We start from the raw sequence: 12,322 nt of genomic DNA, 5'->3' as shown, positions 1-12,322 counted from the left end.
TTCCAAATGACATGGAGGAATAATATTTCTCTCTCTCTCTCTCTCTCTCTCTCTCTCTCCATCCATGTTTATGTATACCACATCTTCTTTATCCACTCCTCAGTTTGATGGGCATTTGGGCTCTCTTCATAGTTTGACTGTTGTTGATAATGTTGCTATAAACATCGGGATGCATGTACCCCCTTCAAATCTGTATTTTTGTATTTCTTTGGGTAAATACCTAGTAGTGCAATTGCTAGATCATTGGGTAGTTTTTTTTTTTTTTTTTTTTTAAGGAATCTCCATTCTGTTCTCCAGAGTGGCTGCATCAGTTTGTATTCCTACCAGCAGTTCAAGAGGGTTCCCCTTTCTCTTCATCCTTGCCAATACCTGTTGTTTCTTGTGTTGTTAATTTTAGCCATTCTGACAGATGCGAGGAAGTATCTCATCATGGTTTTGATTTTTTTTTTTTTTAAGATTTTATTTATTTATTCATGAGAGACACAGAGAGAGAGAGGCAGAGACAAAGACAGAGGGAGAAGCAGGCTCCTTGCAGGGAGCCCAGTGTGGGGTTTGATCCTGGGACTCCAGGATAATACCCTGAACCAAAGGCAGATGCTCAACTGCTGAGCCACCTAGGTGTCCCTAGTTTTGATTCTCTTTTTCTTGCTGTTTCTTTTTTTTTTTTTTTTTTTTTTTAATTATTTTAGAGAATATGTATGTGCAAGTGGGGAAGAGGGACAGAGGGGGAAGGAGAGGGAAAAGGAGAGAATCTCAAGCAGACTCCATGCTGAGCACAGAGCCCAATGTGGGGCTTGATCCCATGACCCTGTGATCATGACCTTAGCTAAAACCAAGGGTAGAACACTTAACTGGCTGAGCGACCCAGATGCCCCATCATCATGGTTTTTGTTTGTATTTCCCCAATGAGTGATGTTGAGCATCTTTTCATGTGTCTTCTTTAGAAAAGCATCTATTAATGTCTTCTGCCCATTTCTTAACAGGATTATTTGTTTTTTGGGTGTCGAGTTTGATAAGTTCTTTATAGATTTTGGATATTAACCTTGTATCCAGTATGTCATTTTCAAATATCTTTTCCCATTCTATAGGTTGCCTATTAATTTTGTTGTTTTCCTCTGCTGTGCAGAAGCTGTTTATCTTGATTAAGCTCCATTGGTGCATTTTTGTTTTTTGTTTCCCTTTCCTTGGTGACATGTCTAGTAAGAAGTTGCTACAGCCAAGATGAAAGAGGTTGCAGCCTATGTTCTCCTCTAGAATTTTGATGACTTCTTGTCTCACATTTAGGTCTTTCACCCATTTTGAATTTATTTTTGCATCTGGTGGAAGAAAGTAGTCTAGTTTTACTCTTCTACATGTTGCTGTCCAGTTTTCCCAACACCATTTGTTGAAGAGACTCTTTTTTCCATTGGATATTCTTTCCTGCTTTGTCAAAGATTAGTTGACCATAAAGTTTTGGGTCCATTTCTGCCTTTTCTATTCCGTTCCGTTGATCTGTGTCTGTTTTTGTGCTAGCACCATACTGTCTTGATGACTACCACTTTGTAATATAGCTTGAAATCTGGAATTGTGATGCCTCCAGTTTTTTCTTTTTCAGAATTGCTTTGGCTATTTGAGGTCTTTTGTGGTTCCCTATAGATTTTAGGGTTGTTTGTTCTAGCTCTGTGAAAAATGTTGGTAGTATTTTGATAGGGATTGCATTAAATGTGTAGATTGTTTTGGGTAGTATAGACATCTTAACAGTGTTTGTTCTTCTAGTCCATGAGCATGGAATTTTTTCCCATTTCTTTGTGTTCTCTTCAGTTTCTTTCATAAGTGCTCTGTAGTTTTCAGAGTACAGATCTTTTACCTCTTTAGTTAGGTTTATTCCTAGATATCTTATGGTTTTTGTTGCAATTGCAAATGGTGTCGATTTTTATTTCTTTTTCTGCTGCTTCATTTTGGTGTATAGAAATGCAACAGATTTCTGCACTTTGATTTTAATTTTATATCCTGTGACATTGCTGAATTCATGTATTCTGGCAATATTTTGGTGGAATCTTTTGAGTTTTGTACATAGAATATCATGTTGTCTGCAAATAGTGAAAGTTTGGGCTCATTCTTGCCGATTTGGATGCCTTTTATTTCTTTTTGTTGTCAGGTTACTGAGGCCAAGACTTCCAGTACTATGTTAAATAGTAGTGGTGAGAGTGGATATTTCGGCTTGCAGTTAGAAGGAATATTACCAGTAAGGTAGGAAACACCCAAAGGAGACCTAGGATAGATAATTGTCTAAAAACTGCCACATGGAAGTAAGAAATGATTGAAAGAACCTGGGTTGTTTGGCCTAGGGAGAGAAGATGAAAGATTGATACTAAAACTGTATTCAGAAATTTGTAGATTTGTCATAGAATGAGTGAATAGATGTGTTACTATAATAAAGAGCATTAAAAAAATGTGCAAACTAGAATCTCAGCCTTCCCTATGGAATCAGTTGTGTCTACCTTTGTTAGTGAAAGGTTAGATGACTGCTTCAAAGAAGGGTCCTTGTATTGAGCAGGACCTTAGACGAGACAATCACTAAGGCTGGTTCCAGCAATAATATTTTAAGAATTTTAATAAAATTATTTTTAGCGTTTTTATGTGTTCATTCTGAAAGTATCTCTCCAGTTCAAAAATACATAAAATGCCACAGGTCATTGGCATTAAGTACTTTCACATTGTGCAACCATCACCATTGTCCATTTCCAGAAACTCTGTACCCATTAAATTATAAGTCCTTGTTCCACTTCCCTCCTCCCTGCAGCCCCTAGCAACCACCATTCTACTTTCTGCCTATGGATTTGACTACTCTAGGGACCTTATGAAGTGTGGTCCAATGGTATTTGTCCTTTTGTGACTCCCTTATTTTGCCTAATGGTATCAGGGTTCATTCACGTTGTAGCGTGTGTCAGAATGCCCTTCCTTTTTAAGGCTGAGTGATATTCCATGGTATGTATATACCACATTTTGTTTACATTCATCTATTGATGGACACTTGGGTTACTTCTACCTTTTGCCTCTGCGACTAATGCTGTTATAAACATGAGTATATTAGTATCTGTTTGAGATCCTTCTTTCAGTTCTTTTGGGTAGATGCTCGGAAGTGGAATTGCTGGATGCTGTGGTAATTCTGTGTATTAGTTTTATGTGTGATTGTTTTAGGAGCTGCCATACTACTTTTCCATAGTGTTTAACATACCATTTTATATTTCCACCTGCAGGACACAAGAGTTTCAGTTTCTCCACATCCTCACTGACACCCATTACTTAGCAATAACATTTAAAACTGAAATGCTTTTATTATGTGAGTGGTTCAAAATAACAATCTTAAGTCTTTTATTTGTTTTTTTTTTTTAATAGGAAAACAATTCAGAGTTCTATTTCTTAGTACAGTACGTACAAGGCATACTTGTAAACATAAACAGACACCAATTAAAAAGAAAGAGCAACTGCTGGAAGATTCTACAGAGGATTTAGATTATGGTTTTTTATCGAACTATAAACTTCTAAACACTGCCATCACAAGAGCACAATCCCTGGTTGCTGTGGTGGGTGATCCCATTGCTCTGTGCTCTATTGGAAGATGCAGGTAATTGTGTGTTACTGATTAAGACATTAAAGGGGGAAAATGTAGAATGATTTGCATCCTTATGTATATACTTATTTTGTATGACCTGTTGGCTAATTAAAATTGGGTTCAATTTTACCTTATATCCAGTAGGAATACAAAAATATATTGCTCTGGATCTATTCATTATATTCATAATTATGTATTCATTCATTTAGCCATGACTTAACAGATATTTCCTGCGTGTCCACTATGTTCTAAGCACTTTTCTAGCCACTAAATACATAAGTGAACAAAAATGAATAAAATCTCTGCCTTTGTGGGTTTTATATTTACAGAGGAAGATTGAGAATAAATAAAATAAGAATACCCTATAGTCTTATACATGGTAAGTTCAGTGAAAGAGAAATAGAACATTAAGGGGAATTAGGAGTGATGGGGGTATGGTAGGCTATTTTGTGATTTATGTAGCATGGTCAGAGCATCCCTCACTGAGAAGCTGACTTTGAAGTGAGGGTAGTGAGCTATGCTGATATCTGGGGGAAAAGTGCTCCAGAAAGAGGGAACCACATGTGCAAGGGTCCTCAGGTGGTTTTGTGTACATGTGTATTTTTGATGGAAACTGAATTTTACATTGATAATCTTTCATTTTTTTTCCCCCTTTCATTATTGTTTTAGCTTGTTTTTGGTGAATTTCCTTCTCTACTTATTTTCTCTCAGGGCTTCTCAGTGTAAGTGATTCTTCATGTTTGGTTAATCCAGAAGATCTTAAAATTAAGGAGGTTAGGAGTAGTTATACTTATCTTTGGATCGTGTTGCTAGTAGATTATAGTCATAAGGAGCTATTTCTACTAAAATGTTGATAAAATATCAAAATAAGAAATTACACACTTACGAGTTATACCTCTTAATCAGAGTTTTAATTGTTAAATTTTAGCTATTAGCCAGTAATATAAGACTTGTTCTTTGTAGTGTTGAAAATTATGTTATCATTAGCAAAAAAAAAAAACAATTGAACAGAAATTTATAATCTATACTCTTTTACGAAAAAGAAATACACTAGGGATTACTTAAAGTTGTGGAAATATTCTAGGACCTGTCAAAGTGAATTCAGATAGTAATAAGTGATGTAGAGAGTCCTGAATATGCCTTGAATAATTATTTCTTTTTGATATGTTAGAATTAAAGTAGACAGAGCTGTTAGGAAGTGGCCTTTTTAAACCAAATTTTTTATTGCAATATAGATAGGGCAGTATTTTATTGTCTGTTTTCCTGTTTCAGCAGAAAAAAAAATTCTATGGGAAGGGAGACAACTGGGATGTTTAATAATAATAATCTGTATGTATTAGAATTTAAGACTCCAAGAGAAGTTAATATACTTTGTAAGGGGAAAACCATTAACAAAGGAATCAAATATTTTAAATTTATGGTTATGTTATAAAAACAATCTTTTTATTTAAAAGAAAAACCCCACAAAACTTAAATGCACCATGACTTATTTATGCATAGCTGAACAGTCCTATTGTAAAATATCTTTTTTAAAAAAGGATTTTATTAATTATTTGGGGGGGGGGGTGGCAGAGGGAGAAACAGACACCACTGAACGGGAGCCTGATGCGGGGCTGAATCCCAGGACCCTGAGATCATGACCTGAGCTGAAGGCAGATGCTTAACTGACTGAGCCACCCAGGTGCCCCAAGATGTGTATAATTTCATACTTACAAGGGAGATTTCTGTTCATCTTTAGCCACTAATGACAAAAAGTTGAGAAAGAGAATATATTAATTCCATGTTCCAAATGAGTAAAACTAGATCTAATAATTTGGCTTCTCTCCTGAGAATTTTACTTTAGATACTTTATAATTCATTGAAAGCATATTTGGTTAGACTATTGCTGTGATATTTTACCATTTTTGTTCATATTTGTCATTTGAAAAATATATACAGTTTGATTAGAATTTAATAGATTAAAACACATATAAAATAGAACAACATATTAAAAACTAGGGGAAAAAAAAACAAATTAGAAACTGTGGAGGAATAAACAGATTGTATAACAGTAGCCTTGAGCCAAACTTGTTTTGGACTCTTTTTTTTTTTGTAAGTGACTCCAAACATTTATCAATATGAATATTTTTTTTAAACCATTATCCCTTTCTGTATAGTTGTATTATGCGATGAATTCCAAGAGATCAGCGTTTTTCACCGCTTCTCTGACATAAATTGCTATTTTCTTAGAGCAAATAGGTGAATAATTCTTTCTGAGGCCATGCTGTCAGAATTATCTGGGGCTAATTTTTAACTCGAAGCCAGGTCTACTGGTTACTTATTTCTTGCTACTAAGCTGGAGTGTATTAAGAGCTGCAAGTTAATTTATAAGCTAGGCAAAATATTTTCAGAGAGGTTAAATATATTGTGTAGGGAGAAAAAATATAACTTAATAGCTAATTTGGATTGCTGATTATCTGTGTTATTTGGACAGTTTAATAATGGCTCTGAGAGCTAATAGTTGAAGTGTATGGATATTTGTACTATAATCTTTCTAATTTTATTAGAAATTAATTTAATCTCATAATACAAGTAAACTTGGGAGGTCATATATGATTCTTAGGTACTATAATAACAGAGGAATGAATTCTTTGTAGTTTGAGTTAATCATCCCCCCACCATGTCCTATTCAATATTTATGAAAAACTAATATGATATTTCTAAATATTAATTAAAATTTCAAGGAATAATTACTGTGTATAGTATACCAGTTTAGAAGGCAACTATTATATAATCTTTTTTGTATTTTTAAACAGAATTTATCTATTAACCTGATGTGAATGTAGTGAACTTCTCTCTCTCCAGCTTACCAAACCAACAAATATTAATATAGTAGCTGATGTTTACTGACAGTTTTCTCTTGCCAGGTGCTTCGTTAAGTGCTTTGCACACTTAGCCTTATTCAGTCATCCCAACAACCCTGCAATGTGGGAATTTTATTTGCATTTTAAATGGGCTGCCTGATTCAAAGAGTTTAAATTACTGCCCACGGTCATATACCTATTGAATGGTTCACTGAAACAGATGTCACATTGACTTTAAAACCTAAGCTCTTCTCTCTGGGTTACTCTGCCTTTCCCAGAAAGTGATGAATGTGTTTGTATAAATCTACACTGAATGGGGAGAGCCAGAGAGGAGTCATAACATTTCTCTAAATCAGTGTTTGGAGGAGGTCTTTCTGTGAACTGAATTTCTTAATAGATGCCATTTGCTCAGTGAGATGTAATCATATTTCATATATATGTAGTGATATATATATAAATGCACGAATAGATACTCACTCTCTAACTTAAACATACCAAGTGATCTTTCATTGTTTTATCAATGATCCTAGAAGCCAGGTTAGCATAGAAACAAAACCAAACTTTGTTCATGCAGTGATTAAAAGTAAGGTTATGTTCTTTGAAATGCTTGTAATTATAGTATGTAGAAACACACTTGGGTTTTCTAGCCCAAGTTGTTATTATCAATAATATATGAAAAATTTAGGGAGGGGCCTGAGAATTGGTCTCGCCTATAAATAATCATAGAAATGAAGGATTATCTTCATTCTCAAGTAATCTTTCAGTTATGTGTTCAGAAATGCCTCATAATGCCATAGATAATATTTTATTAAAGTATTGAGGAGTTCAAGGGCTGTGTGTATGAATAATCTCTGAAAGAGCCATTATGAAGAGAGAAAAGGAGGATTTTTAAGAATTTTTGAAGGGAAAAATATATTTCTCTGAAAGTTTAAAAGTGAGAAAATAATATGAATACTATTGGTGCCTTATTTTACACATGAGGAAATTGAGCTACAAAGAGATTAAGTTATTGAATTGCTTGAAGTTACACAGCTCCTGAATGTCAGAGCCCCTACGAAAACCCCAGAGTGTGTAGTTCTGAATCCACATACTTGACCACCTCACCATACCAGTGGGCCGGTCAGAGGATAAGTGAGATTTAAAATGGAGCTTTCAGAACTAGTTTAACTTATTGTGTTTATTGTTCTGAAATGGTGTCCTTTCAGCTCTAAGTCTGCTGCTTTGAAATTCTTGGGATCTTGTAGACAAAGACTGTCACTGAGCCACTGGCTTCTCCTGAACTGGGGGTTGTTTGAAGGTTCTTCTGAACCCTGTGTTAGTTCAGCTCTTGCTCAGTGCAGTTGAGGTCAGTGAGGGTGGCATAGGAATAGAGCTTCGAGTCAAAAAAGCAGCTTGAACATAGAACAAGTTCTAGCATCTTGGCCACATAAGCTGGAAATGAAAATATGCTATAAAAATCGGTATTAGAAGCTGAGAATAAAAGCCAGTCCATTCTCTCTGTGTTTTGGTGTGTCTTGAATTTCAACCCAAATATGAAATGCTATTTTATGAAATTAATACTTTATCAGACCAAAGAAACTACATTTAAATATAGCACGCGGAATCATGTTGGTAAATATTCACATTGAATATTCAGTTGAATATTGTGGCTTTTTAAATCAAAAGTATGGGAAAGTTTATGGATTTCAGCTCTTGAGTGCTATATTAAAGATAATTCTTTAACTATCAGACTGTGATTTAAAAAGCCTTGATTCCGGGATCCCTGGGTGGCGCAGCGGTTTGGCGCCTGCCTTTGGCCCAGGGCGCGATCCTGGAGACCCAGGATCGAATCCCACGTCAGGCTCCCGGTGCATGGAGCCTGCTTCTCCCTCTGCCTGTGTCTCTGCCTCTCTCTCTCTCTCACTGTGTGCTTATCATAAAAAAAAAAAAAAAAAGGCAAAAAGCCTTGATTCCTTCAGAAGGGTTATTTTTTCTTTAAAAGGATTTTATTTATTTGAGAGGGTGTGTGTGTGGTGGGGGGGGTGGGGGGGAGAGGGGCAGCAGGAAGAGGCAGATGGGGAGGGAGAGGGACAAGCAGTCTCTGCACTGAGTGTGGAGATTGTCATGGGGCTCCATCTCATAACCCTGAGATCATGACCTGAGCCAAAACCAAGAATTAGGTGAAACCCAAGAGTCTGACTCTTAACCAACTGAACCATCCAGGCACCCCCAGAAGGGTTCTTAATAAAAATAAAGGGTAGCTTTTAGTGGACATTTCTTAGCAATGCATACTTCCTGTAGCTGAAAGACTGTTGTATCTTATTGTGAGAAATACATATTTAATATTTTATAATACTTTCACTCTTCCTGTTGTTGACATATAAGCCTGAATTTTTTTTGGACATATTTCTTAAACTTTAAAAAAGTAGGAAAGGCATATGTAAGAGAAACAGTTCAAAATTAAACCCTGCAAAGTTTTATGAATATATTCATAACCCAATTCCCATTCATATACTAACTTCTATAATATAAACCTTTTCATTTATGCTTCTTGAAGCTATCTTGATTACTTCTTGTCTACCTGGACACAAGGATACCAATGTGGGAAGAAATCATATCATACATTTTTTTATACCATAATAAAACATTATTTGAATCTCATATTAAAGATAGGCCTATATATTTATAATAGTCATTTAAATTAAAATTATGTTCTTTTGTAATATATATTTAATATTTTTAATATTTGGAGATCAGTTTTTATTTTTATTATTTTTATTTTTTATTTTTATTTTTTTGGAGATCAGTTTTTAAAACTGAAGGAAAATAGCAGCAACTGCAACAAAGTTTTGAATGTATTTTTCTCCTTTAGTATTTATTAATGTGATTAGGAAATAATCAACATTAAAATTGGCATTCCAATTTCCTGTATTTTTCATAATTAATTTAACTCTCTTAGTTAATAAGTTGTGCTTATGACAGGCATCTGTTAAGTAAGAGAAAAAGATAGTTATTTCTTAAGAATCTTCTATGAGGAGGATACATGGGTGACTCAGTTGATTTAAGAGTTTGCCTTCAGCTCAAAGGTCCTGGGATTGAACCCCACTTTGGGCTCCCTGCTCTACAGGGAACCTGCTTCTCCCTCTCCCTCTGCCTGCCCTTCCCCCTGCTTGTGCTCTCTCTTTCTCTCTGTCAAAAAAATAAAATCTTAAAAAAAAGCATCTTCCATGAGGATTATCTACTTTGTGGCTGAGATTTATGTCCTGAGTTGGCTTTTCTTAGTCATCCAGCACCAGACTAATTTGGCCCTATAATTCAAATTAGTCTGTTTTATGTATGTGTGTGTGTGTGTGTGTGTGTGTATTATATATATATATATATGTCTAGAAATAAAAATCATCTGTAAAATAAGCTAGCATCAGTTTTGAAATCCTTACTTACTATGTGGATAACAAAACTATAATTCTAGATGAGCATTGACCACATTACTTGTATTGATTAGCCCAAATTAATTGAGAACATAGTTTGTATTTTCTACAATATTAGACATAACTATAGTTTCAGAATCAAACTATGGAGTCTTGTGATCTGGTGGAAAGATTATACCTGAATCATGTATAAATGTTTCATCTGAGCATTTGGGGTGGGAAGAGTGAATTTGAAATTATCTATAGTTGCTTATGTTCATTTCTGTGATCTTATCCACTGAAATTGTAAACTGATCTTCTAAATCTTTTCTGTAGGAAATTTTGGGAGCGATTTATTGCCCTGTGTCATGACAATAATAGCCTACACGGAATCACTTTTGAACAGATCAAAGCTCAGCTAGAGGCTTTAGAACTCAAGAAGACATATGTGTTGAATCCACTGGCACCTGAATTTATCCCCCGGGCTCTAAGACTGCAGCATTCAGGAAATACCAACAAACTTCAGCAGTCACCCCCCAAGGTAAAGTCTGCTGATGGAATCGAAGAGGGTAGAGGGAGAGAACAGCACAGAAGGGTCCATGGTTCATTGGGCTGCAAGTTACTTTAAATATTGGAAATGAAGGTTACATTTGGCGGCAAGCAGTTTCAGCAAGGAACTTGCTAGTTTGCACATGTAAGTGAGAATACAGTGTGGTGTGTAGCTATGCTCAATGTCATAATCATCCTCAAAAAGTTTTCAAGTACCTGATTGCTTCTGGTGTCCTTTGTATGATACCTCCCAGTCCCCTCTACTGGTAGACTTTGTTTTAACAAGATGTGGATAAAACAAAGCAGTTGAAAAGACTATCACACTTATTAAAAGCATGCCCTTAGAGTATATTATTATAAGGAATAATATACAATAGTGTTTGTAGAAAGCAGTTCCAATCATGTGTTGATGAACAGTTAATTTCAAGTGGTATTTGACACAGTGAGAAAATTTGGTTGACTTCTTGAAGATTACTTTAATTGAGTTGACCTATATTTGTTGTATAAGAAGTAGTCTCATCAGAAGGCGTGGAGGTGGGTCAGTCAGGGCCATGTCTGCTTTTGAACCATAGTTATTTTGGGCAGAGACAGCTGGTTTATTTGCTACAGTGCCTGAAAAAAATATGCTTGCACTTACCATCTAGAAAAGAGAGTTATGAGAATGGCATGTTTAGTATTTGTTCTGCTTGTTTTGGTCTATTTATAGTCATCAGCATGGTATTAAATTTATTGACATGAATGAAGTAAAAGAATATGTCAGTTTGGGACTTCATTTTAAAAATGTAAAACCTAATGTGTAAACAATAATTAATGGCTTAATATCTTGAAAATCTTTCAGCTAAATAGGTATTAAGCTGAGAAGAGAATTACTTCTGTGTTAATATACTGTTGTGTATTATTAGTTTAATAAAAGTGGATCAAATGTGTAGGAATGCTTTAAATTGATAATCAACTTATTTATTAAATAGTTAAGTTTCTTCTATGTGCTAGCTGCTATGGGTAGGTGCTAGAGAAACATAGGCAAGCAAATTAGCGTGCGCGCGCGCGCACACACACACACACACACACACACACACACACACCTGCCCCGCTTTTGCCACAAGTGTTGAAGGTGATGGTCAGAGGAAGTAGGTAGATTCAAGGCAGTTTCCACCACAGAAATCTTGTTTAGGAGTCCACAGAGTAGATGGGAGGATATGAGGAGACATTTCAGAAACTAGAATATGAGCTCCATTAGGGCAGAGATGTTTGTCTGTATTGTTTACTGCTCTAGTCTCTGTGCCTAGAACAACATCTGGCTCATTGTAGGTGCTTAAAAGTATTTTTTAGATGAATGAATGAAGCTTCAGATAGAGCTTATACAACAGGCTAGAGGTGTGAGAGAATAGGCTCTACAAGGACCAGCAAGAAGTTTAGGGTGTGTGGGGAGTAGGGAACCCAGGTAGAAATATTTATATTTTACTGTTTTTTAAATTAAAAATTGTTTTTTTAATTAAAATGTTGTAAAATCATTATACCCTTTGCATATTCCTAACTACAATAGAGTAAGCTCTTTTTACTGACCTGAGAATGTAAGCATCAATTTATGTACTATAGGTGCAGCTAGATTCAAGCCATGATACCAAATGTGGACTGACCCTAACCAAGATCCTGCAGTTTGCTTTTTGTTTTCATTTTAAAGGTGAAGTAATAAATGTTCAATCCACTTGCTTTTCTAAAACCATAGAAAGTTCTCCCTAAAGACAAAAATCCTGTTCTATATACTTTTTATGGTCCCCACTGCCTTGCCCCACTGTTTGCACGTAGTGGGTGCTCAATAAGTATCTGATAGTGAATAATGGTTATGATACATCCAGTAGAGTGTAGCGTGGCATTTCTCTCTCTCCCTCCCACCCTCCTCTTCTCTCTCTGTCATTGGTGGCTTTTCTTTTTTAATGAGAGGATTGTGT

The 12,322-nt window shown here is 35.5% G+C and overlaps 1 protein-coding gene across 5 annotated transcripts in view; it reads left to right on the top strand.

The window, feature by feature from the left end:
- HELZ (helicase with zinc finger) overlaps positions 1-12,322 on the top strand; it is a 165,625-nt gene that overhangs the window by 105,801 nt on the left and 47,502 nt on the right. For all 5 annotated transcript variants that reach the window (XM_038546817.1, XM_038546813.1, XM_038546814.1 and 2 more), the window contains 2 exons: positions 3,379-3,607; positions 10,161-10,365. In XM_038546817.1, coding sequence (XP_038402745.1) covers positions 3,379-3,607; positions 10,161-10,365 — 434 coding nt within the window. The remainder of the gene's footprint in view (positions 1-3,378; positions 3,608-10,160; positions 10,366-12,322) is intronic.

This window comes from Canis lupus, chromosome 9, assembly GCF_011100685.1.
Source record: "Canis lupus familiaris isolate Mischka breed German Shepherd chromosome 9, alternate assembly UU_Cfam_GSD_1.0, whole genome shotgun sequence".
Taxonomy (NCBI): Eukaryota; Metazoa; Chordata; class Mammalia; order Carnivora; family Canidae; genus Canis; species Canis lupus.
Note: the sequence above shows the minus strand (reverse complement) of the source record. Positions and strands in the feature narration are given on the sequence as shown.